The sequence below is a fragment of the Monodon monoceros genome, unplaced genomic scaffold (assembly GCF_005190385.1).
Source record: "Monodon monoceros isolate NGI ecotype Baffin Bay Population unplaced genomic scaffold, NGI_Narwhal_1 Super_Scaffold_4, whole genome shotgun sequence".
NCBI classification, from domain to species: Eukaryota; Metazoa; Chordata; class Mammalia; order Artiodactyla; family Monodontidae; genus Monodon; species Monodon monoceros.
This window is the reverse complement of record NW_021703781.1, coordinates 48,125,544-48,151,719: the sequence shown is the minus strand read 5'-3', so window position 1 is coordinate 48,151,719 and position 26,176 is coordinate 48,125,544. Positions and strand designations below refer to the sequence as shown.

The window sequence follows — 26,176 nt, the reverse complement described above, 5'->3', positions numbered from 1 at the left end:
ACACACACACACACACACACACACACACACACACACACACACACACAGTAATCCCTATGTATGTAAAAGCTGTTTTGCCAGGGGAAGTTTATGTTGAGTTAGGACAGAGATCTAATTTCATCCTTTCTCAAAAATTATTAAAGAAATAAAGATAATAAAAAAAAACAGTTCTTTTACTTATATTCTACCTCTTCTACAAAATATCTGAGTCAGCTTATAAAGTATGGGATTAAAAGAGTAGAGAAACACGTATATATATTTTTTTCGAAGAGTAAGTCAGAAAGATAGAACATGGATATTAGACCCTGAGAAGAAACCTTAGAAGATGGAGAACATGCCTGTATGAGAATGGTCTTATATTTCAGAGAGAAACCAGAGTGTGAATGGAACTTCTCAGTGCAAACAGTACCACAGTATTACTTTTTGCTTAGCTCTTAGAGTGTACTGATGTTGGCCTGTGTTGACTTTTCTCTGAATCTGCAGTGGTGTGAGCTCTGAGGAGCTGTTCTGTGGTGGCAGCTGGGAAATGTGGGTTTTGTGAATAGGATTAATCATTACTGTCTCCCTAGTCCTCTTCCTGTATTTTTACCGAGAATAGGGTAAGGGAATGGGTTGTGTGTGATGTAATGAAGGGGTGGGGAGGGTGTCAGAGGGAAGAAGAGGCAGCAATGGAGACCCTCAACAGGCAGGTTTGAGATCGTCTGCAGAGTTCTTTTGAGCAGCAGTAACCTCCAGCTATTGTACAAGGCTACATTTTCTGTACTTTTGATTAAATGAAACCAGAACACTATGGATACTACACAGGAATTGTTTTCATTTGTAAATATGGATACTACACAGGAATTGTTTTCATTTGTGAGCCATATGAGCAAACTCAGTTATCATAAAGTTAATGGAATTACCTGGTCCTGAAGCTGCCTTAACTACTTAATAAAGGATGAGACTAGAAGAAGAGAGGGCTCTGTGTAGAAAAAGATTTGCCCTACTTTTTTTTTTTTTTTTTTTTTTTGGTGACGTTAGAATCCTTTTTCTTAGTGTCAGGACATTGTGTTTTTAATTAAAAATTAATAATGGGCCCTCATGAAGGCATTTGAAAGTGGTGTTTTATGGTATTGGTGAATCTGCCTTTGTGGTAAATGTCAAGGGAACAATAATTTAGTCAAACAGACCAAATTTTACAAGGAAAGAACTGGATTTTTTTTTTAAGTGGTAAAGGTAGAGCAGATGCCTGAGTGTTAACAGAATTACAAACAGGTCCAAGGTTTTAGGGTCTAGGGAAGAAGTGGAGATTTTATGGCTTCTGGCTAACTGGTGAAGGCAACTGTGTCATAAAAGCCCAAAAAGCTGCGGGGCGGGGGGGGGGGGGGTACATTTTGTAACAATCATAAGGAACGTGTAGCCTGCTTCTGAGCGATGCCAGTGTTAGAGATGACCCAAGATGTTTTGAAAGTGTAATTGACAGATTTACTACCTTTCAAATAGGAGTACTCCTGGATATAGCCAGGCCACATAAGAAATTATCATATGTGTTTCCTTGCATTGTGTTGTTGATTGAGTAATGGGGCAAAAGAAGAATCTTGTTGATACTAAGAAAATGAAAATTCAGCTGTTTTGTTTCCTATCCTAATCGATGAGGGGAAAGGAGAGGGGTGTTCCTTAAAGACCGACACTATTTTCTCTGCTTCTATACCTGGCCTACTTCCCAGCGCGCATGGCCAGCTGAGCGACTCGTTGGTTTTCAGGCAGTGCTGAAACTGGCCTTTTGGTATGAGAGGGTTTTTTGTGCTTTTTTTGTTTTGTTTTGTTAGGTTATGGATTGAAAGGAATATGCTTTAAGGTTACGATTCTGATGGAATACCTTATTTTATATGATAATGGTAAAACAGCGTAAACTATGGGCAGGAAGTCAGAGTCCCAGTGAAGAGACATTACCAGTTAGAAATATGTCATAGAGATTTCTTTTTCTATTCTTTGAAAATTTGCTTCATTTCCTAGGCTTACCTTTATTTAACCAGACTTGTTTAGGAAAATCAGATCAACCAAAAGTCGATAAATCTGTGACCTTCAGTATTTGATATTGCTGGTAATTGTGTGCTAACTTGATAAGTGTTAAACTGTGTTAAATCATATTGCTGAAAGAGAAATGTTTTAATTTTAGGGGGTGATCATTTAAAATCCAGACATATGGATAATTTTTAGAAAATATTCCCAATGTTCCTGTCCCTCTTTAGGTGAGCTCTTAAAAAACTAAGTGCTGTAATGTGACAGGTTATAAACAGTCTAACATGTGTTAAAATTCAAAACCCAGACTCTATCTATAAAAGACTGCCCTTTTTTAAACCACAGGTGGTTTCTGAAGGTTTCATGGTATATGTCTAGAGTGTTGAGTCTAATACCTGTAAGTAGATTCCCCAAGAGTTCTATTGAAAGGCACTTAATGCAGATTACATTAACTAATAACTGGATTTTGTTTGGGTTGTGTATGTTGTAAAATGCACAAATCAGTGGGTTTGTCTTTAGTCACCTTATTCTCATTTGGGGTTGATGGAAATGAAGTAAGGACCAAGTAAACAACTTTTTTTCAGGTGCAAATTCGACCATGGAACCTAAGTGACAGTGACTTTGTAATGGATGGTTCTCAGCCTTTGGACCCCAGAAAAACTATCTTTGTTGGGGGAGTTCCACGACCCCTTCGAGCTGGTGAGTGGAAATAGTAACACCACAACAACAAAACCAACAACAGAATCCCCAATGTGTTTAGTCTTCAATATTTTCTAGGTTTCTGGTCAGCTATGCACAATCTCCAAAAAGAAGGCTGTCAGGTCAGTTTCACTGAGCTGACCCTTAAATGTTTTCTCCCAAGACGTTGTATTTTCTTATGGTACAAGAGTGAATTTCATTAAATTGTTATTTCAGAGGGATGAATTCTAATTAGCGCCTCCCTGTTCAACCAATTATTTTTAAAATAGTAACAATACATTTGGCAGTGTGCATTCTTATGCCAGTTAGCATTGTTACATATGACAGAAAAAGAAGTCACCCCATCAGAAATCTGTCCAGTGCAGCTGTGTGCCCACTTAGTCAGTGAGGAACCAAACCACTGCTAGAAATTGTGTCACTGGGAATCAAACTGAACTTTTCCCAAGTGAAACAGGTTCCTATTTTCCCTTATGTACTTTGAAAAGTGAGGTATGTATTTGAGCATCTTTATTTTGACTTCTTGAAAGCTCCCGTTTTTTGTTTTTTAAGTACCTTTCCAATGATGAAATAATTGTGCCTGCTGGGATTGGGCAGAATCATTATTGACTGGGGCATTTGAAGCGATGCTGTGCTGATGACTTCAATATTTAAATCCAAAGACAAATCTAATTGGTTGTGGATTAGTGTGATTGCCCGTGGAGTATAATAAAATTATTTGTAAGAACAAAGTTTTCAAAGTGCTTAAAATAGTTGAGTTTATCTTTTTTTAAATAAGATGAAAAAATAAGGTAGCTGTTGCCACTGTAGTAGCAAAAAGGACAGTGTTATCTCTGCGTTAGTGTAAGCAGGTAGACTTAGTTCTACTTAAAAAGTAAAAGAAAAAGCAGAGGTCATTAAAATCAAGTTGTGCAACAGAATTGTAAAATGTACCTACAGCTCTTTGGCTCTATGACTTTGGGGACTTCTTAATTCTGAATGTTCCTCAACATTTCTAACATATTTATTCAAATCTCAACTCCAATCTACTCCTAAAAGATAAGTTTTAGGTCTGTATAAAGGTGTATTCATTATTCCATTTTGAAGGACTTTAAAACATATTAATCATGACTGTGGAGTTTGTAATCTTATGGTACTTCAGAAAGTCAAGCATCACTGGGTCTTTTTCTCATTCTCATGGAAAACCTGCCCAGAGAAGGAAAGCAAAACAGCAGAGATGCTTCCCCCTTCATCTGCTGTCAGAAAATAAAGTCTAAGCAGGGCTAACTCGCACGTGAACAGCATTATGAGATGAGGGCCAATGCAGCCCTTTGTTTCTAAACAGCTTGTGCTTTTAAAAAAAAAAAAAAATGTGGGTGGGGGCACTGTGTAATATTCCTGGCTTTTTCTAACTGGTGGTGTGTTTAGGAGTGGAGAGGGAGAAAAGTCCCCTTTGATAGTGTTTTAACTGCAAATGGATTCTACAAAAATGGACATTCATTGCTAGTATTCTAGCTGTTCTTTTCTGCAACTAAATACAAGCACAAATTAGTTTTAATATCTCAGCCCCTCTCCTTTTTTCTTATCTGGGAATCTGAAAAAAAAAATTTCTGAAAGAAAAGTTCCCACAGTTGTAAAAATAACAGAACTGTCTTTAACCTCTTACGTCTATTTTTAAGTCACAGACACAATAGTTTATAAACTAAATTCCCTTTTTTATTAGCCACTCTTCATTCTTTCTGTTTAAATCATTTGAAAGGATAGGTGTGGGCCTCTATATCTTTTTCTCTCTATAAATCTTGTGATGATATGTTTTTCATACTGTTCTTATGATCGCACTGACACTGCAAGACAGGAAACCCAAGATGCTAAATTATATTCTTTCTTTAACATTCTGTGTCTATAAGATGCTGCAAGTTCTACGGTTAAACAAGAATTATGTTTAGTTATCTAGTCAGAAATGGGATTTTGTGTTCCCTGCCTAGATAGTACATAATTTGTAAATTTCAAAGTTCTTTTTTCTCTAATGTAAGCTAAATTTTTTTGTTTTAAAATTTTGTTTTTGCCATTATTGGCTAGTAATCTACAGTCACTTGGTCTAATGGCAGTGTTCCCCCATGCCAGCACCTCCTATAAGTGTAGCTAGTTTCTAGAAGGCTAAACAATCTACATTAGCATCTTAGAATTTTACTCTGTCTATCCAAGACTTCCAGATTGGAGGCCACGTAATCTCGATGAAAAGAGTTAACATCTGCAGCTTTTATCCCCGTGCATAGAATTAGTTTTCTTTGGAACACACTGAGCTTTGTGGATTGGTGTGTGTCTTGGAATAGAAGACTGTTTTTAAAAGAATTCATTTTGACTTTGCTAGACAATCTTAAATTGAATACAGTGCAGTTCACTTGAATAATAAACGTATTGAGCACGCACTGTGTTACTAGCACTGAGAAAGTGCACATCGTGCCACATTGAATGGACATCCCACTATCATGTTGGACAAGTCGTCATCTACAGAATCAAAGATTTCAGAACAGAAGAAAATGAGAAATGTATGAATAGAATACTAACTCAGTTAATTGGATGCTAAATTATACTCCTTAACATAATGATGCTCAAATTTTGGTTTTTAAATACTTCAGGGCATTTTTTATTATTTCCAGGGGTGTCGTGGTTATGAATTCTGAAAAGTCTTAAAACTATTTCAGGCACTATATACAAGGTGATCCTAGACTAGATATCAGTGATGAGACTCAACAGGTTACATTTTATGTGTCCAGATTGATTTTCACCTTATCCTGGGCCAAAAATGGTCCTTCAGCACTTTACAGTGAGTAAAATGTTATCACTCAAGAATTATTCCTTTGGATCTTGTGAGGCTTTTTATCTTTGATATTTTCCCATTGTAAGACAGGGACCATTATCACTAATAAATTATTCTAAATATAGTTATCCCACTGAATAGAAGTGCAGAAACACTTCTAAAGAAACAAGACAACCTGTTTTAAGTGGTATTGTCTTGACTGAGGAGTTTAGGTTGCTCCTTCTGACCTTTTGACAAGCGTGACTTTTAAAACTTCAGGTTGGAAAAAATCAGGGGCCTAGAAAAATTAGCCTGAAAATGGGAAAATATCAGTGGAAAATCTAGATGAGTTTCCCCGAAGTTGGACTGCCTGATTGTTGCCTTCTCTAAGTCAACTAATACACATTTCTACGTCTCTTGTCTCTCCCTTCCATCACTCCTGTCAGTGACAGTGGCAAGCCGAGGATGGTTTGCCTGAAGTCTCCTGGTGTTTCTCCATCTTGCTTTCCTTCCACTCCCCACCCTGACGCTAGGAAAGGCCGTGGGTGGACTCGCCATGCCACCGTGTGGCTAAAGAGTACATATTCTTCAGAGAAATCAGTACAGGGAAAGGGGTGGTCTGTCTGTCTGGTCTGTCTCTCCTCCCGCTACTACCTGGACGTGCAACAGCATGTTGCCACTCTTCATTCAAGTGTTGTAAGCAGCATGTCTTCCTAAATCTCAGTATGGAAATATCGCTGTTGCATATCCCTATGACATTAGAGCTTCTCCAGACCACATCTCTTTGCTCTGAGAGCAACTAAGTGCCAACTAAGGGCTTGGGGTTTATGAGGAGACCACCAGGAAAAAGTGGAAAATGAAGGATCTGGCCCCTGTATTCTTCCCTGGTTTGTAGACATGAGTGCTCTCTGACTCTAGCTTCTTGGCTTAGACATCTCATTTGGGGGCTGCCTCAGTGATCAAGCTTTGGGACCCATCCACTTCCAATTTTGATCAGGCTTGAAAAACCCTCAGTCTTCCTCTCTAATTAGAGGCATCTGTGAGCTGTTCCTCCACTTTATGACTTCCTTCTGACAGTTTATCTGACCAGGTCCTGCAGAACAGATCAGTCTTGAGTTCCTAGAGCCTACCATTTGCCCATCATCTTTGGGTCTCCCATCTTCCTAACTAGTGCTCTGATGATTCTTTCCTGTCTTTTTCTCCCCAGCTAATATTCTGTGATGGATCCTGAAATTTCCTTCTCCACCTTCCCCCGTCCCAACTCCCCCCACCTCACTGTTGTGAGGATGGCTTTCTATGGAAATTCTAGGGAAAAAAATTTTTGAGGTAAATATTCAGTAAGGTATGACATACATCTAGAGAACATACATGATGAATTTTTCTAAGAGCATTTATTTCAGACATTCTGCAAACATTCTGGTAGTCCACATGTATTAGGAATCACATCCTGATTTATGATTAAGGAAATAGGAGTATTATAACCATAGCCTTTTTGTTCAGTGAAGTGGTTGGTAGCAGGCAGAAATCATCTGTATGTCAAGTTTGTCAGCACTAGAAGCTTTTTCTTTTTTTTTCTTTCTGTCTCTCTTTTTTTTTTTTTTGGCTGCACCATGCGGCATGTAGTATCTTAGTTCCCAGACCAGGGATGGAACTCGCACCCCCTGCAGTGGAAGCACAGAGTCTTAACTGCTGGACCTCCAGGGAAGTCCCCCTGCCAACACCTTTTTTTTTTTTTTTTTAACGTCTTTATTGGAGTATAGTTGCTTTAGAATGTTGTGTTAGTTTCTGCCGTATAACAAAGTGAATCAGCTATATGTATACATCTATCCCCATATCCACTCCCTCTTGCATCTTCCTCCCACCCTCCCTATCCCACCCCTCTAGGTCTCACAAAGCACAGAGCTGATCTCCCTGTGCTATGTAGCTGCTTCCCACTAGCTATCTGTTTTACATTTGGTAGTATATATATGTCAATGCTACTCTCTCACTTCATCCCAGCTTACCCTTCCCCCTTCCCTTGTCCTCAAGTGCACTCTCTACGTCTGCATCTTTATTCCTGTCCTGCCCCTGGGTTCATGAGAACCTTTTTTTTTTTTTTTTTTAAGATTCCATTAGATGTGTTAGCATATGGTATTTGTTTTTCTCTTTCTGACTTATTTCACTCTGTATGACAGACTCTAGGTCCATCCACCTCACTACAAATAACTCAATTTCGTTTCTTTTTATGGCTGAGTAATATTCCATTGTATATATGTGCCACATCTTCTTTATCCATTCATCTGTCGATGGACACTTAGGTTGCTTCCACATCCTGGCTATTGTAAATAGTGCTGCAATGAACATTGTGGACACCTTTTTTTTTTTTTTTTTTTTTTTGTAGAATCTTTTTCTTTCACCAAGTCCTAAGTTCAGAATGAGTTGTCTCAGATAAACTCCAGAATTGGCATACTGACTTGATTAACTGCATTGCCCTTAGGCTTAAGGATTTTATAATGTCTGTGTTTGTTTGCTCCTCCTCCAAAAAAGCAAACTCTCACCCACAGCCGATGTCAAAGTTTGCCATATCAGTGGCAGTTTGAGCAACATTAGCCTAAAGCCAAAGTAAGACTGGGATGAACTGGTGCTTATGGAGCAGAAACCAGGCCAAGTAAATGTTAAGCAAAGATTTATGAGTAGAGGGAAAAACAACTGCTGGACAAAACTAAACATTTGAGCACTGCTCTTTGCCCAGCAGTGTGCTCAGAGCTCTCATGTATGTTTAATCCTCATGATAACCCTGTGAGGTTATAAGTGGTAGACTTTTCATTGTAGAGATAAGGGAGCAGAGTTCAAAGGGGGTGATTAGTCAAGACCACAACAAGTGAAAAAATCAAGGTTCAAACTCAGATCTCCAGACTTCAAGTTTGGGGCTCTTTGCACAGAAGGAAGCTGCTTTATCAAGCTGAGATCTGAGATCTGTTGTCGCAGTAACAGCAATAGCAGTCAATCTGGTACCAGCTCGATTTAATCAAGTTAAAACTCTTATCCTTCTTACTTAGTTGGTTGTTCATATCATTTATTTGAAAATATTCTTAACTTCCCAATGTCTCATGCAGGGTGGAAGCTAATGAGCACATTTCCTCCACTAAAGATGTGTGAACTGCTCTCATGAACCAACTCAGCAATCGTAAACCCAGAAAGTCCACCTTCAAGTTGAATTTTCCTTTCTTTCAGAAGTCCAGACCTCTTGTAATCCTGAGGTGCCTTATGCCTCTTTCCTGTCTGCTTTGTTATTTCCAAAGAGGAGAAATGTAGCTTCTAGATTCACAATTTAGAATTGTGTGTAGTATTTCCCTCAGGAATCCTCATTCCTGCTCTACCCCGTTTGGCTCTCATAGTGTCTCAGACTTATACATTGCCTTAGGCTAGCTTTGAAATCTAATTAAATGACAGGAACAGGATCCTGGGGTGGGACAGGATGGGGAGTCATCATGATTTTCTTTCTGATGAACTGAAGTCCCTTTCAGATCTCTGTGAAGAATTAGGAGCAAAACAAGGAACCACAGTTGGGGTTCAGGTTCACCTTCAGGGCATAGTCACCACAACCCAGAGGAATTCATGGAAACGCTATACACTACATACAACTGCAATATTTTTGTTTCCTTCTCCAGTCTGGGACATGGTGAAGCTCATCACAAGAGCCAATGTGTGGGTTATACTCATAGAAGTGTACTGTTACCATGGAACAGTTGTTTATGAGATGACTTGAGTTGTCTTAAGAGCACAGAACATCTTATCCAAAGTACAGAATACCCTTGGATATAGCTACCAGAACTCCTAATTTCCCACCCCTGTGGTGACCAGACAGACGCCGTGAACACTGTCTGGATGGGAAGGAAATAATAGAAGTGGTTTGGAGATTCCTGACTTCCTCATGGACTCTATGCCTGCTGTCACCTCCATCTGTCTGAATTTCAGCCTCTACCTGTATGTCCTGCTCTGGTAGCCTCATCTTCCTCAGGTTAAATGTTAAGAACGTGCTCTGGGGAGCTACGCTGTCCTTGTCCTCTACAGAGGATGGTTTAGAATGAGGATTCACTGTCATAGGTTTAGTAGGTGGTTTGACTACATTTTCCAGATAAGACACTTCCTTGATCAAGGACTCACATTTCTTTTTTTTTATTATTTTATCTATTTATTTATTTTTGTGGTACGCCGGCCTCTCACTGTTGTGGCCTCTCCCGTTGCGGAGCACAGGCTCTGGACGTGCAGGCTCAGTGGCCATGGCTCACGGAACCAGCCGCTCCGCGGCATGTGGGATCTTCCCGGACCAGGGCACGAACCCGTGTCCCCTGCATCGGCAGGCAGACTCTCAACCACTCCGCCACCAGGGAAGCCCAAGGACTCACATTTCTTGAGCAGGATTGAGATCATAAGGTATAGATAGACCCACGAAGGTTTTAGTTGATTTCTACCTGATCCTTACTGCTTTTTTTCTCTCTTCCTCCCAAGTAGTCAAAATGGTAGCCCTCTTCTTGGCTTAGCTCCCCCCTAATCAGAGGAAGGGAATTTATATGGGACTTTCCTACATTAGCTGATAATACTCACTCTAAAGAACCCTTTAAACCTAGTCTCTAAAAGTAGTGGTACATTATGACATCTGTAGGTGAATTTGTATCTTCCATATTAAAAATATTTTCGGATTGGGAATTTGTAGGATTTGAGGAGAGCTTGCTCTGTGTTTGTTAGTTACCTGTGTAGTGGATGAATTGTTAGTATTTTTTTTTTAATGCTGTTTTTACCAGCTGGTTACTTTTCTCAATAATTAAAAACTCTGTTTAGTACTTAGGTGACTTACCTATTGTGTTTGAGCCCAGCATGAGTTTAGCCTGCAAGAAGTATTCACTAAAGTGAAGACTTGCTGATTGAGTAAAGGACCAAATACAAACAGCAGTTGTTTGGTCATTATTTACTTTCCTTCAAGGGTCATCACAGTATTAGAACTTTTGTAGTTAAAATACAGATTAAGGTAGAGAGATGGGTAATCTTCATGTTCTTCCTCCCCAGAAAACTTCCTTTAGTCACCTTGGTTTCTTTCTTGTAGCTTTTCAACAAATTGCCCTTCACTTGAGTGAGATTTCATTGGCTCAAATGCCTGCAGAGTTTTGGGTGGCCAAGAAAATGACTGTATATAAGCTTTTAAGCGGAAATTATTTATTTATATAGTTTTCATAAAAAGAGAAGTGAATGAGGGTTTCTTTTTCCTATCAAAAGTACATAACTGCCAGCAGCAGCAGCCATGACCTAATCTTTGGCACGTGAAGATGATTTTCCAGCAGCCAGATCCACAAAGTGCCTGTGGAAGGTGCCATCTCTGGCATCTGAGGATCACTAAGGTTCCTTTGGAGACCAAGATGCAGTAGAAGAACCCGTGGTTACGGTAACTCTTCTCTTCAGCTGGAGCTTCAAGCTCACAGCTGGTATGTATACCTTCTTTGTGAATTAGATATTTTCTTGAATCCTTCCTAAGGGTGGAAGACAAGTGTATTCAGTCCCTTGACAACATTCTTTTCCTGGCCATTCACCAGGCTGAGGGAGTTTTCACTGTCTTATTCCATTCCAGAGGAAGCCAGGTCTTTGGAAAATTAGTGTTTAATTTCCAGGCCCTGAGGTTACATATTTTACTAAGCCCACTTGACTAATAAAGGAAATTCATTAATGACTGCAGTGAATTAATCCCACGTTCAGTTTCTTGTTCTCTGTAACTGGAATAATGTTAGCTATGTGAGGAAGTCCCCAAGCCATCAGAAGTTGTTGGGGTGAAGTATGAGGACCTACTGAACTTTGATATTTAGGGTACACACATGATTCTTATTGCATTGTTTGAATGAGTGTGATTCCTGGATCCTGCCCCAAGACTGCAGTCAGGGTTCACTTGGGCTCTAACCAGCAATGTTCCCTTGGCTGATGTGACTCAGTAATTCTGATCATAATGGGACCATTGGGATAGCTTTCTGCTGTTCTGTCTTTAAAATCACTTATTCTCTGGCTTAATTATTGCTAGTTTATTTTCTCACCTTCTGAAAATTACCTGTTGGTTGGAAGTCATTCTTCCAGTTAGAAACAGGCACTTAGAAAACAATTACCAGTATTAGGCAGTCTGGTTTGGGGACAAATTTTGAAGAAGTTGAATAGAAAGACAGCCTTTCTGTCTGGCGATATAGCTTTCTTGCTGCCTCAGCAGCTTCCTATTACAGGAACCAGTAGTACTTGGCTTTCCTTCTGTTTGTAGAAATCTTACACCGTTCAGCCCTTCAGCCCTTGTACCCGCTGCAGAGTTCTTCCCCTACCCCTCCAGGTTGTGCTGCTTTCCTTCTCCCCAGATACTGATTCCTGTGGAGCGCTACTGTCTGATGGTCTTTGCACACTGGCTGTGTCCGAGGTCATCATCTGTCTTCCCTGTCTGCTCCTTTCCAAATGCCACGTGTAGGTGTTTGAGGGAAGTGGATTCTTGGGTCGTTCGCCAGGGGTAGGACTAAGTCTTTTGGACTTAAACCATGTGAGTGGCCTGAAAGGAATGGTCATACCTGGAGGAGTGCCATCCAGTATCAAGTAAACAATTACCTTCAGGCAATTTGGATCCAGGTAAGTAACTGCTATGTGTCTCTCCATGGTACCTTTTGATGAGGACAATTTTAGAATATCAGACCTTTGGAATGGTCCAATTTCCAAGTGCCTTCTGTACAGGTGTTTTGCAAATATACCAATATAAAGGTATACTTAGAAGAAATATGGTGAGATGTGCAGACCAGACCTCTGGATTTATAGCAGGGTGTAGGATGGGTATGTTTTTACTGCCTTTGTAGCAGCTTAGTGTTTCCTGGCACATTGTAAGTGCTCAATAAATCATTGCTGCTGTGATCATTTTTAGTACTATTATTTAAGAATTCAGTGTGAGAAGTTAGTATGGAGAGTTCTCAATTGGGATAGTATATACTCTTAAAATCTTATTTTTTTTTAATTGTAGAGATTTACTTTAAGCCTGTAAACATATTGCCTCTAGTTAAAATGAATTAAATTCTTTTTTTTAAATTAAATTCTTCCTATAGCTTGATCTTAATATAGTAGTGTGACTTTAGTAATTGCTTTCAGTCCTAGAGGTCAGTAAGTAGAGCTGTTTCTTATTAACTTGTTAGGGTACCTGAAGTGCTCTGCCTACCCAGGGCCCACTCCAGTGGACTAAGTGGTTAGAAATTAGAGCAGGAGGATTGCTGCTAGATCATTTCTTTTATACGGTTGCTGAAATTCTGATTATGTAAACTCTTAAAAATTTTTTTCATTTTGTTTTCAAATATCCTATGAGGAGCTCCCCTTCTTGAGTTGTAAGACTGGTGTAGACACTCTTCATGAGACTTAACATGGCTTTTCTGTTTCTTAATTACACTGCATGATCCTTACATAGTCCTTCCTTCTCCTGGGCAAGAGTACCTTCTAGACGTTTATAACGAACAGTGTTTATTTTCTTGCAGTTGAACTGGCAATGATCATGGACCGTTTGTATGGCGGCGTCTGCTATGCTGGCATTGATACGGACCCAGAGCTGAAGTACCCCAAAGGTGCTGGCCGCGTGGCATTCTCCAATCAGCAGAGTTACATTGCAGCCATCAGCGCTCGCTTTGTGCAGCTCCAACACAATGACATTGACAAACGGGTAAGCAGCTGCTCAGGGTGTAACTGCTATGGGAAAGAAATGAAATTTATTCTGTGGGCCCCTGGGGAGAAAAGCGCCTTGTGATCAAAGTGAGCAGCTCTGCCTTACATGACATTAGTCCATGAGTCCATCTAGGCTGCCTGAAAAAGAGAGTGCCCTTCATATTTAAGGCGTTAATGAACTTTCTGCCTCACCCATCCCCAGGGTGATGTTACACTTATGAAAATAACACTGCAGAATTTAGCAAAGCAAACCAGTGCTGTTCAAAATATGATGCCAACAGCACGTTAACGAAGATTGAGAGCTGGTAATCTGCTTGACCCATGTGGTACTCTTAAAACAAACAAACTTGAACTAACATTTAATGTTAATATTCAGGAGTATACATAAAATTTTGAAGTTCTGGTTTCTTTTAAAATTGCAAGAACATAGGGACTTCCCTGGCATTCCAGTGGTTAAGACTCCGTGCTTCCACTGCAGGGGGCACGGGTTCAATTCCTGGTTGGGGAACTAAGATCCTACATGCCACGCAGCATGGCCGAAAAAAATTGCAAGAGCATATGTGGTAGCAGTCGTTGGAGCCAAATAGCTGCTGTCCCCTGCAGTCCCCTCTCCAACTCCCATAGTTCTCCTGCTCATACCAAATATGCATATCCATTACCTGCCTCTTTGCTCATTGGTGTTACCTACCTGACCAGTAGAGGCACTCAGATTTGCTACCTCTCATCTAAACAGGGGGCAGTAGAGCTCTAGGGCATTGGTGTGTTCAGTTGGGTTTGGAGACAGACACAGGTTTAAATCCCTTAAATTCCGGCTCTGCTGCTGTTTGGAAGCTTGGGGGGAATAGAAGGTGTTAGTAGCTAATCTGGGACCTGTATTGATAGATTAAAAGATCAAGTGGGAGAACATCAAGTCTAAACACCTCCCTGTGCAATTGTACAGTGGTTGTTAATGCTTCCAGCAAAGGCTGTTCTTGGGGCATACACTGGACTAGAATAAGTAAAGTAGTAAATATGTTGTATTACAAAGTTTCACCTATACTCTCTATGGTTGACTGACTAGTTTTGCGTAGTGGACCTAAGTTTCTTAGGAGGTGAAAGTTTCAATTGGTGATTAATTTTTTTTATAGTCAACAAGATTACATTTTCTTTAAGACATAGATCAAATTACAAAAGCCAGTGCTTAAAATAAATAGTCTATTTGCTGCATCTACTGGGATCCTTAAAAGTAAGTAGTGGTGGTTTGTTTTTTAATTAAAATGAATGAAGTTTTACAGAATTTTGAAACACTCTGAATCAGTGGAAACTCAGGGGTGATAAACATTCAGCTCCATTCCTAGTTTTCAAGTGCCCACAGCACCCCTTCTGTATCAGTAATTCCCCTACAGACTGTAAGCTCCACAGAGCTTACCCATTGCTTGATGTACAGACACAGTAGATGCTTGATAAACCTTTGTTGAATTGACAGATGGTGTTATGTGGAGTGTTCTCTTAACTACTGCTGCTGGTGGACTTGCTAGTGCCTATACATTTGTGAGTCTGAAGCCCCAGATTCCATTACATTTAGACGGCTCTTGCCCCCATCACTGGTGATCCCAGGCAATAAACTTAACCTGAAGAGCGCTTATGTTCTCATCTCTATCAAAGTAGCTTTCTTTGTTCCCCTCTGAAGCCAGAACTAATGAGACTTCTCAGGAGGTAGGTCCTAGAGATGATAAAAGAAGGTTCCACTTGCTCATGCTTATATCTTTCCTTTGCTCTCACCCTAACAACCTCCTGGCCTATTCCTTAGTTAGAAGGAAGCACACTTATCCCAGGGATTACAGTAATCTTTGAACCCCTTTAAGCATCATAGAAAATTCAGGCACTATTTGTTTTATTGCCTGCCTCTACTCTCACCCCTGCTATGCTCATGCCCTCAGCATTGATTCCCATACGACTTTGACGTAGGTAAAAAAGAAAGAAGTGGCTTTTCTTTTGTTAGCGTAATCATAGGCCATGCTATAGAAATATATTTGGCACATCAAACTTCTCAAGACTCAGGAAAGCCATTGACTGTTTTCTGCTCATTGTATTTGGGTTAACCATACCCTCCATATCTTAGAGTAGTTCTTGATAAACATTTAGGGTAACAGTCAGTTGTAATGGAAGGAGTATGGAGTTTGAAGCTAGAACAGATTCCACTACAGTTAAGCCTTTGCTGCACCGGTCACTGGTGACTCAAGCAAGTTACTCAGTGCCGGGAGCCTTGGGTCCTCATCTGCAGCTCCCTCCTGGGGATGGTGTGAAGATTAAATGAGATTTGAAGATTGAACAGCCAGAGTCATATGGCAGTTAATAGATGCTTAACTGGCACTTGCTGGTTAATAGTATTCATCTTGCTGGAAGTATAGTTACACTGTTGTTAATATTATGTAGCTTGAACTTTATCGGTTGCTCTGCTGAAGATGCAGTGAAAAGATACACTGGTTAGTGAAAAGGGCACTGGCTAGAGTCAGATGACAGGTTTAGATCTGGTCCTGTTCCTGGTGGCTGTGTGATTTTGAGCAGGTCACTTTTAAATTCTGAGTTTCAGTGTATAATGAGGGCAGTAGTAATAGCTTTGTGTATCCGACTAGATTGTTGAGAAGCCCAGAAGAGATACTGAGCAAGAAAGTAGTATATACAGTGTGACTCACTGGACACATGTAGAGTGGGACTGTTGTGGGCAAAAGAATGCCATCTCCATCCACATGGTGTCAAAAGGGACCTATCAGTTCCTTCAGTGCCCTAGGATGAGAGTCATGTAAGTGGGAGAACTGGAAATCATTGAAAGTGATGGATTCCTTTCTCTCCCTGTCTCCCAGCTCCATCTTCATGCTCTTTGTTTGCCCTGACCAAGGTGCAGACCATTTTCTTTATTATAAGAGAAGGAAGTCAGCTTCCATCTTGAGTGGGGCTCCTTTTTCACCGGTCTTCTGTGAATATTACGCTCCTCTCTCCCAAACTGTTACTCTATCCTCTTGTTTTCTTCTTGCTTTGAACATGGGCAGCAATACCTTATTTTGTTGTCTCTGGCATTCTGAGCCTCTGTTAACTGCACCGTTTGCTGTAGATGCTATTTTAGGTTGATTCTACTTTTATATTTATGTGTCTTTCTTCTAAAGCTTAAGTTTGAGCTTTCCAGAGAGCTCCCATTATATGTAAGCATATTAGTATTTCCTTAGGTAATGCCCTTTTTCTTTCTCAGGGGCTCTGTTCTTGACTGACCGTGGAGAATTTCTGTTGTCAGGCACACCCTTCTTTCCTGAAGAACCCTTCCAGGTTTTTAGCAATAGTCTCATAGCTAAGGTTTTGAAGCTTTGAAAGTCAGTGGCAGGTGTCTACCTGTGCCCCCAATCCCTCTTCCTTGCTATTGCAAATTCCAAGATGCTATAGTCTTTTTCTCCTTCATTCTAATGTTAGCCTAAAGTTGCTTTTAAACCGAGGCCTTGACTGTTTTGAATAGCTTCAACCTTTATTATCCTCCTGGTCAAAGGAATCTCTTTTGCTGTCTGTATCATTATAAATGCAGATTCAGTGGAATCAGCAGATTTAAAAAACAAAAACAAGTATAGATGGCATTTTACAGGCTACTTGCTTCGTGTTTGCAGCCCTTTCCTCTTTCACTGTTTGCCCTATATGGAGAGTGGGAGAGGGCCTCCTGCAGAGCACCAACGTCTGGAATCATGGAAGTTCTAGCACTGTTTAAGGTGTATGTTCTCAGGCTGCACCTTTCCTAGGTAAACTGTGGGAGGTAAATGAAGAAGGATCTGATTGGTATATTAAATTAACCTCTTTTATATCCAACCACCGTTTTTCAAAAAAGACATCTCTTTTGAGAGTTTATATGTTTATGTATCGTCGTCGTTGTTGTTATTGCTGCTCTTTGGCTAAGCTGGAAAACACAACCTTTATAGATTTGATTTCTTCTCATCATCGTAGAGACTTCTGGCTTGCCTATGAATATAAAATATGCCAGTATGCAACAGTTACAGAAACAGTTGCACCTATGGCTTTGGCACTTTTATCTCTGCTGTCGTCTCACTCATCCATGTCATCATCTTTAAAGAAGAGGTGATTTAAAAAATTTTTGTTTTGGTAACAACTTTATTGAGATATAATTCATATACCCTACAAATCAACAATTTAAAGTATTCAATTCAGTTTTTAATATATTTACATAGTTGCACAATCATCACCACAGTCAATTTTAGAACACAGGAAAAAGTATTTGAATGTGCATCCTTCAAGTCTGCAATCAAAGGATCAATTGAATAATGACCCCAGTGAGGACACAGGGAGTTGGGGGATAGTGCATTTATCCTGTATAATTTTACTCAGCTCATTATAGGGAGGGGATCCTACTTATTAACTTGTGCTCTTTGAAGTCACAGGAACAAGGCAGCCCAGGCTGTTGGGGCAAATTTCTGCCCCCTGCTATGGCAGTAATTAGGGTCCCCCGAGAATATGTGACTTGTTGGAGTGGGCTGATAAATCTACGCATTAACAAGCTTTTCGCCATAGTATGCGTAGCAATGGGAGGACTAGCAGAAGTGGAAGAGGCTTCTAATGGTAGTTCCTTACGCAGCTGCCATGATCTTGACTCTGCCACCTGTGCCCAGAGGTCTGAATGGGAGTGCTTGGCACTTGGCTGACACTCAGTAAGTGTGTAGAATAAACTAGGATGGTATATGGGAGAGCAAGGACTAGAAGCAGCTCCAATTTCAACTTTTGCCCAACTCCAATTCATTCTTTACATTAAAAAACTAAAGCGATCTTTTAAAATCATGATTTGAATCACATCTTTCCCTCCTTTAAACCTTTTGATTATGTTCTACTGCTCTTTGGTTAAAGGTCAAAGTCCTTAATTAACACTGCCTACATGACCCTTCGTGTACTACATACTACCTCTGCCTCAGCTCCCATTTCCTCATCTTGAGCCAATCACAACTGGCCTTTTTCTCTATTTTACAGGGTGATTATGGATACTGTTTCCTCTGCCTGCCTAAAGCTCACTTTTCCTTCAGGTCTCAGCTTAATTGTGAAAATTTTAGGAATCCTTTCTTCAGTGGATCTTACATCTTCCCCATAGATCATTGTCATAATACCATCTATTATTCCTTTGTGGCATTAAATACCTCTGTAATGAAGCAATGCTTTAATGTCCACCTATGCTACTAGACTGCAGTCGATGAGGGCAGTCAATGACTGTGTGTCTCTCGTGTTAGCTACTGTATACTCAATAATTGACACACAGTGGACACACATTATTTAATTATATTTGAATGAATGAATGAGTTGTTGAATGAATGCTGATTGAGAGCTTCCAGATGGGAAGCCCTTTGGCATGTCCAACTGTCCACCAGAGGGCACTCTGCACAGCTTTCTTTTTTTACTTAGTTAAGCACGCACTTGAGTAATAAATTTTAGGTTTTGCTGTTTAGCGTATCAAAAAGTATTCTTTGACACTTATAGTACATTAAAGCTAGACTTTAACTTGGGCATGACTTCATCCAACCCCCTTTATTTGCAACAGAGAAGAATCTAGGAGAGGCTTGGAGACTCTCAAGGCACCTGTAATTGACATGAGAGCTGCCTCTGCTTATGGAACTCCCTTCCCGAACGCTGCTGCTCATCCAGGGTCTAATGTTTCTTTAAATCCACTTCTTCTATGAAGTCATTTTTCCACAGACCTGGGTAGGAACCCCTGAGTTGTATTATAGGTCCTTTAGTTAGTTTTATACATGTTTCCATATTTCATGTAACTTTTCAGGTGAACATATACTGCACAGAACAGGGCACATCTGGAGTTTGATATCAGAATTTGTCAGTATGTCTATAGGTCATTTTGAATATTAACAAAATGAATTTGAAATTTTTTTTTGCAATTGTTTTGATTTTAATTTTGTCTTCATGTAAACCCTTTTTTAAGTCAGTGTGAGCCAATGCAAGTCCACTGGATTATAACGTTTAGTGAAACTGGCATTTTTGCTGTCATAATGACCCTTGTTATTGAACATCATTATAAATGAGACAAATACAATTCATGCCTCAGTTTTTACTTCAAAAGAGAAGTTATTAACATCTTGAAATAAATCCTTTAAGGCTTACATTTATGCATATTTTATGGCTAATGTTCAACAGTTACTGGTCAACTGGTTATTCATCCCTATGATGACAATATCGAAGTTGTATGATACCCAGCACAGGGTTCTCAGCATTTCTTCTGCCTTGGCATACACTCTCATGGGTAACAGAAGCTCCCTAGAACACTAATGCAGGGGCGGGGGTGTTTATGTATCTAAGGGTCCCACACCCACTCCTGCCATCACCACCCACAGAACCATGGCTGTAGTAAAAAAAAAAAAAAAAAAAAAGTGTCCTGGCTTAGGAACTGAGAGATCTGAGTTTATACTCCTAGCTCTTCTCCCAGCCATGATGTGACCTTGGGCAAGTTACTTAACCTTTTGAGGCTTGATTTTATTGTCCCAGAGTAATAAGAACACTAGCCTAACAACCTTAAGGTTTATTACACAGATAAACAGTGAAGGTGAAGAAGTGCTCTGGAAAGTTATTAGGCTGTACAGATGTTGATTTGTATCACTGCTGAACTTGGCCTATTTAAACTGTGCTGTTGGTTCCTAACCATATGTCCAAGACTAATAGTTGATTCGTTCTCTTTTTTTTTTTGTCTTTTAAAGTGCCTACTCAGTTTCACTCAGAATCTTTACTATAAGGATAATGAAATAGTTGAAGTTGACACTAAAAAAAATAAAAAGAAAATTTAACATAAGTGCCCATCTGTCAACATGCAAGTTGGATGTTAGTCAAGACATGTATGTAGAGACTCAAGTTTCCTTTAAAGGTGTAAACACCTGGATGCATTTTCTATTTAAAGGATTGAAGGTATTTCTCTCTTTAGTCTAGAAAGAGGTGTTTTTACCATTACCTTCTCTGATAATGAAACGATTTTGAACCTGAAATTGAGTAAAGGGTTAGGATTAAATTTTACTTATATTCTTTTGAACAGTGTTTCTGTGAAAAACTGGAACAGTTTAAAGTATTTAAGTACAATAAGGGCAAAAGAGGGCACCTGTACTCATTCTGTCTGTTTTAATGGTATTTTTAGAAGTGATGCCAAGTGAACACTTAAGATGTGAAAGCTCTGCTAAATCCAGTTTTCTTTATAACTCGTCTAGGTCACTTACGTATGAAAGATTTTTGTAGTGTGAAAAATGAGATCATTAGAAAATGGGTAATCTTTTTAAAACATGGCCATTTTTCTGCTCTTTTGTCTACTCTCCATGGTCCTGAGAAAATTTGTAAGGGTAGAATCAGTTGAGTCTCCCTTAATCTAAAAAAAACCATATAATTTGATTTGTGTGAACTATTTCTTTATAAAAATCTCAGGGATCCCTCCCACAGCTATTGTTTAGCACAGCTATTGTTCTAGTAGAAAGGATACTAGACTAGAATCAGCCAATCTTGGGTTTAGTCTTAACTATACCTACTAATTGTGTAGCTTGAAGGAAGGACGTGTGTATGTGTGTTAAAGTGGTTTTGAAAACTATAAAGTACTCTGTCAATACACAGTGACACTGACAACACATTAATTTACATGAAATAATAAATGACTAATATTTGAGCTCTTCTGGAAGATGTTTATTAGACAGTCTAATTGGAATTTCACATTATAAAAGGAGTTAAATATTTCAGGCAAGATAGGGGTAATGTTGGTTGGTTATTTGGGTTTGTGAAACAGGAGGAAGAACTCTCAGTAGGCAGGTCTGCCCTGCCCAGGAATCTGTCCCTAAAATTAGTTCCCCAAATCATCATTTCCTACATTGTTCTCCATGAAACATGAATCCCTTGGGATTTTAATATTTATTTTATAAAAGAAAATCTTTTTCTGAGTCAAATGAGTTTAGAAACGCTTTCTTGAAGAAAGTTAAATAGGCTAGTTTATTCTAGGACTTCTTAGAAGCTTTTATATACTAATCTCATCGTGAACATCCAAGAAGGAAACAATATGCAATTTTTCACAAATTTTTTGGTCATGGAACTCTTCTAAAATGTACCATCTCTTAGGAATAGTGTTCCAGGGAACCCAGTTGAGTAATTAGTGTTTTCAGCTTCTTTTCTTCTTTCATGCTCAAAATCAAAAGTTTAGTAAGCAGTTGATTGTTTTTCCCTTCCTCGGTCCTTTTTCCAAGTTTGTCCCGCCCACCATATAGTCTCTCTCTCCTTTTTTTTGTTTTCTTATTGTGGTGAAAAAAACACATGAGATCTACCCTCTTAACAAATTAAGTGTACAGTACAGTATTGTTAACCATAAGCCCAATGTTATACTGCAGATCGCTAGAACTTTTTCATCTTGCGTAATCGAAACTTTATACCCTTTGAACAGCAACTCCCCACTTCCCCCTGCCCCCAACCCCTGGCAATCACCATTCTACTTTCTGCTTTCTATGAGTTTGACTACTTTAGATTCCTCATATGGAATCATGTGGTGATTGTCCTCTTGTGAATGGCTTATTTCATTTAGCATAATGTCCTTAAAGTTCATCCATGTTGTCACATGTGACAGGATTTCCTTCCTTATTACTTCTGGATAATATACTGTTTTACGTATATACTACATTTTCTTTGTCCATTCATCTGTCAGTGGGCATTTAAGTTGCTCCCACACCTTGGTTATTGTGAATAATGCTGCAGTGAGCATAATAGTGCAAATATCTCTTCAAGACCCTGCTTTCAGTTCTTTTGACTACCCAGAAATGGAATTGTTGGACATGAGTCTTCTATCTACAAAGGGTTGGGGTGGGGTAGCTGCATATTCAGAATGCTGGGAAGGGCACTGAAAGCGTGGTTGCTATTCTCTTTAGTATTTGTAGTCCTTCATCTTTTGATTTCTTGAGATTATCTATTGTATCTTTCTAACACATCAGTCTCTATACAAGAAGGGAAAATAGTTTTGAAATCAGTATACCATTGGGAAATAATGTTCTCTTGACTCTATTTTAGCTTAGTGTAGAAGACCTGAGAGTCTGACTTTGTTAGCTAATTTGGAGCTTTCTGATACTTTTATTTAAGGAACATTGTGATAGTTAAGCCATAGCACATCGTATTTGCTTTGAATAGCACTTTTTAGAATAATCCATTTTTTATTTAGTGAGATGTTATCCACTGCACCTTTCTTTGCAAGCACTTCAAGTACTTCACACATTTAATCTTTTTTTCTCTCTTCACTAAAAACATGCTGGGCCTGAATTTTAGCTAAAGGTTATCAAAGGCTTTATATTTTTAGCCTACATGAAGATTAATATGAACTAGTAACCATACTAACAGAAGTGCTGGTAATACTACTCTTTGTCCCTGGCCACAGCTAGAATATATGAGATGACTCGATAGCAAAAGAAGTGAGGGTTCTGACGACCTGTTTCCAGACTATTTCTGCTCCTAGCCTTAGTCTGGGACTCCGACAACCCAGCCTTTTACTTGCTGCTGTTACTGGCCCTGGCCTTGAGCTGGCTTGAAAGTTTCCCAGCTGTAGCTATAGCTGTGTTTGGTTTGACCCTTTGAGAGGAAGCAACACCCAGAAGTGAGTTCAGGTATTTTCTGAATACCACATGGGCTTATTTTGAAGCCCTGGTAGTCTCAGAGCCTTTGACTAGAAATAGCTTTTAAAATAGAGTTTGGGTCATCTTAAGAAAGAGAGAAAAATATTCCTCTTCTCTGAATGGCATGGGACCTTTTTGTCTTGTCTCTCCTTCCTGGTCTTGACCCCTCATCTCTTCTGTCCTTTGCTCTCTTTTTATGTCTTCTCCTGTGGAATTGTGATAATTTTTAATATGAAAACTCTTTAGAGTGATTAAGTGTTCTTCTTTCCTTCTCATATTTGAGTTTAGACACTGGTTATGAGATTACTAATGGGAAAAAGACAACCACAGTTTTTTAAAGTAGTTATCTCAGTAGGATATTCAAGTTCTTTGACCCCAGAAGGCAGGGGTATCAGTCAGTTAGCAATTTCTTGTTGAGTGCTTATTTTTACTTGGAAGAGCTGGTCCAAACCTCTAATATAGTAGAGGAAGCTGTGGCCTGCAAGGTTATGATGTAGCCAGTTAAATGGATAGAGCCAGAGGGCTCTGCACGTCTGCATCCTGGGGGGTTGGGGAGTGGTGATGCCATGGCAGTCATGCATTTTATAGATTTTAAATGACTTTCTTACCCATTGTTCTCTATATGATATACTCTTCTACTGCTAGAAATTGATTTGGGGCTGATTTATACCCTCACCTCCATCCCCACTCCCAAGCAGCATGGAAGGAAACGAGATTAGAGAGTGAATGTATGGAGTATGCAGGATTCTGTCAGCTGGACCTTCTTTGTTTCATGAAAAAGTAATCTTAAGACCAAACAGAGCACTCACAGATCTCTCTCTGTTCTATAGACATATAGCAAAGGTGTCAACATTAGCACACATAAGTACGTTTCCTTGTGGGAAAGGCATAAGGGTGATTTAAAAACCTTTCTTACCCTAGCACTTGAAAATATGAAAAATGGTCAATCCCATCCTTTGAAAGGTAAAAAGAAAATAAAATTCAACCATTTTCGCTGTGTTTATTTTAATCTACCCCAGATTTCTTCTAAAATTAATAACTGCGAATTTGCTATAACTGGAAGGTTGTGGATAACTTTGTTGCTAAGGAAAAGCTATTTTCACGTTGCTGCTTTAATTTCCTAGGCATCTGTCATCTGCTTTCTAAACAGCAGGATTCCAGCTCATAGTTGAAAAACTAAAAATTTATGTTTAAACATTCTTAGTATTGCCTGCCGGTGGAGGACTTGCTTTAGCAACTGTAAAGACACCGTGTTTAGTGGGAATGGTAATGAGGTTACTGTGGATTTTAGGCCTGGATAGATGTACTCTGTGACACATGCCAAGAAGATTAGGAATACGTTATGTTTAAAGCTTTGAGTACACCAAACAAATTGGTCTTTCCAGGAAGCATGTTGCTCCAGATGATAAGAAATGGCCTACCTGACTTCTGGGCAGGCCTTTCCAGACAGTTATCCCTGTTAAATTATACCTCTTCACTTGGCCTCTTTCTCCAGTTTGTCCAGAGATAATGGCCTCTGACTCCGTTATCTGAAATCATTGCTGCTACTCATCTTCCAGCCACCTGTAAACATGCCTTGGGACGGCTGGGTATCTGACAGACTTAATTTGTTTTTTTTCCTGTCACCAAAGGGCAGACTGCAGCAGGGGCCAGCTGTTCTTAATAATGACCTTTAGCACATAATTCAGGCTGAGCCTGACCTTGGCTAATGCCTCCTTTCTCATTTCTACAGCCTTTCGGGTCCAAGGAGAGAGAACTCTGGACCTGTGAATAGTTTATGGTCTCCCTAGGTATCACCTCTGTGCCACCAAGAGCTGTTAGTCATTGCTTTATTTACTTTAGGAGGTCATTATGTTGACCAATATCAAAATGACTGCCAAGCAAAATATTTTCCCTAGCTTGTTAGAAACACAACAATGTCAACATTGAGATTAGTTTATTAAAGTATTGCTTTTTCTTCGCCTATATCATTCTACCTATATTATTCCCTTTTTCCATCTTTTTATAGCCACTTATCCAGCATTCCCCATCAGTCTTCCTTATCTTTAATAGTTATCCCTCATCAATAAGTTACACATGTTCTCAGCATCCTTGGGTATGATCACCTCCATACATTCACCTATGGTCACCATTAGGTGTATAGTATGAATTCAAGCGTTTCTCTCTGTAGGAAGTTCTCATCTCCTGGTCCTGTAAATCTCTTTGAACCACAAGGTCAGCTTGGTGATTTGATTGGCTCTGTGAAGGGCTCTAGTATCTGAACTTTAATGGTCATGTAGATCACTAATGTGATCGCAATAGGTTGGTGTCTCCAAAGTGCTGTAGCTTAATGACACTCCAGGTGTTTTAGGTGGTTAACAGAGAAGCCTCTTTTTATTTTATGTTATTTTATTTTAAATTTTATTTTTATTTTATTTGGGGGTATAGTTGATTTACAGTGTTAGTTTCAGGTATACAGCAAAGTGATTCAGTTATACATACACATATATCTATTCTTTTTCTGTGTTTATTTTAATAATTATGTATATGTGTATTGGGAAAAATAGAATTAATCTGGATAGTCAGGTAAAGCATCAAGTAATAGTACAGATGGCATTAGGATATGGCAAAAACTACAAATGGTTGGGAATGCCTTTAAGAAACTCTCAAATAGACCATAAATTATTTTAGGGAAGAACTATGTCTTGTTCTCCATTGTATTTCAGTTTTCAATACGGTGGCATATAAGGAATAGGCACTCCACAAATATTCATCAAATGAATGAATCCATTTGAGCCAAAATAATCACCCTTCTTTAGCATAAGGACCACCTAACTACCAGTGTCCTTCATAGTCTAATGCTCAAAAGACCCAAACTCCCTGATAGCTTTCACGGAAGGGCTTTGAAAGGCAACATTTGAGGTGAGGGTTGCAGGGGGCATGACTTTCTTCTGTTTGGTTGGTGGTGAGGTAACAGGGTGGTGTTTCAGGAATCTTAATCATCAACCTTCTGATTCCAACCAGTCAGGGGTCTGTATGCTTATGGTCAGCATGTAGTCACCATCCTCCACCTGGGTGAGGGTCTTAGTTCCTGCAGAACAACTCAAAGATATGTGTCAGATTGTTATGTATTTCCCTTGAGGAGGAACTAGGACTGTGTTTTATCACTGAACTGTTGTTTCTTGACTATTTTTCCTTTGTTTCTGCATTTCTTCACTCCCCTAATTAGTAACTGCTTGAGTCTGCTCTTTGGAACTTAGGAAAAGCCCAGGAAACTAAAGCCTTTTTCTACAAACAAGAAATGGGGGACCCAAGGTGGGGATTGTATGCAGGAGGGCCCCACACCATCCTGCTCCTTTTCAATCCCCTCCCCTTTTAAAAATTTATTTAT

At 39.4% G+C, this 26,176-nt stretch overlaps 1 protein-coding gene across 6 annotated transcripts in view; it reads left to right on the top strand.

The window, feature by feature from the left end:
* CPEB3 (cytoplasmic polyadenylation element binding protein 3) overlaps positions 1-26,176 on the top strand; it is a 175,962-nt gene that overhangs the window by 141,811 nt on the left and 7,975 nt on the right. For 5 of the 6 annotated variants that reach the window (XM_029245196.1, XM_029245192.1, XM_029245195.1 and 2 more), the window contains exons 8-9: positions 2,586-2,700; positions 12,985-13,166. In XM_029245196.1, the coding sequence (XP_029101029.1) occupies positions 2,586-2,700; positions 12,985-13,166 (297 nt within the window). Of the gene's footprint in view, positions 1-2,585; positions 2,932-12,984; positions 13,167-26,176 lie in introns of those variants that run through there. The other variant, XM_029245197.1, reaches the window with a different exon arrangement.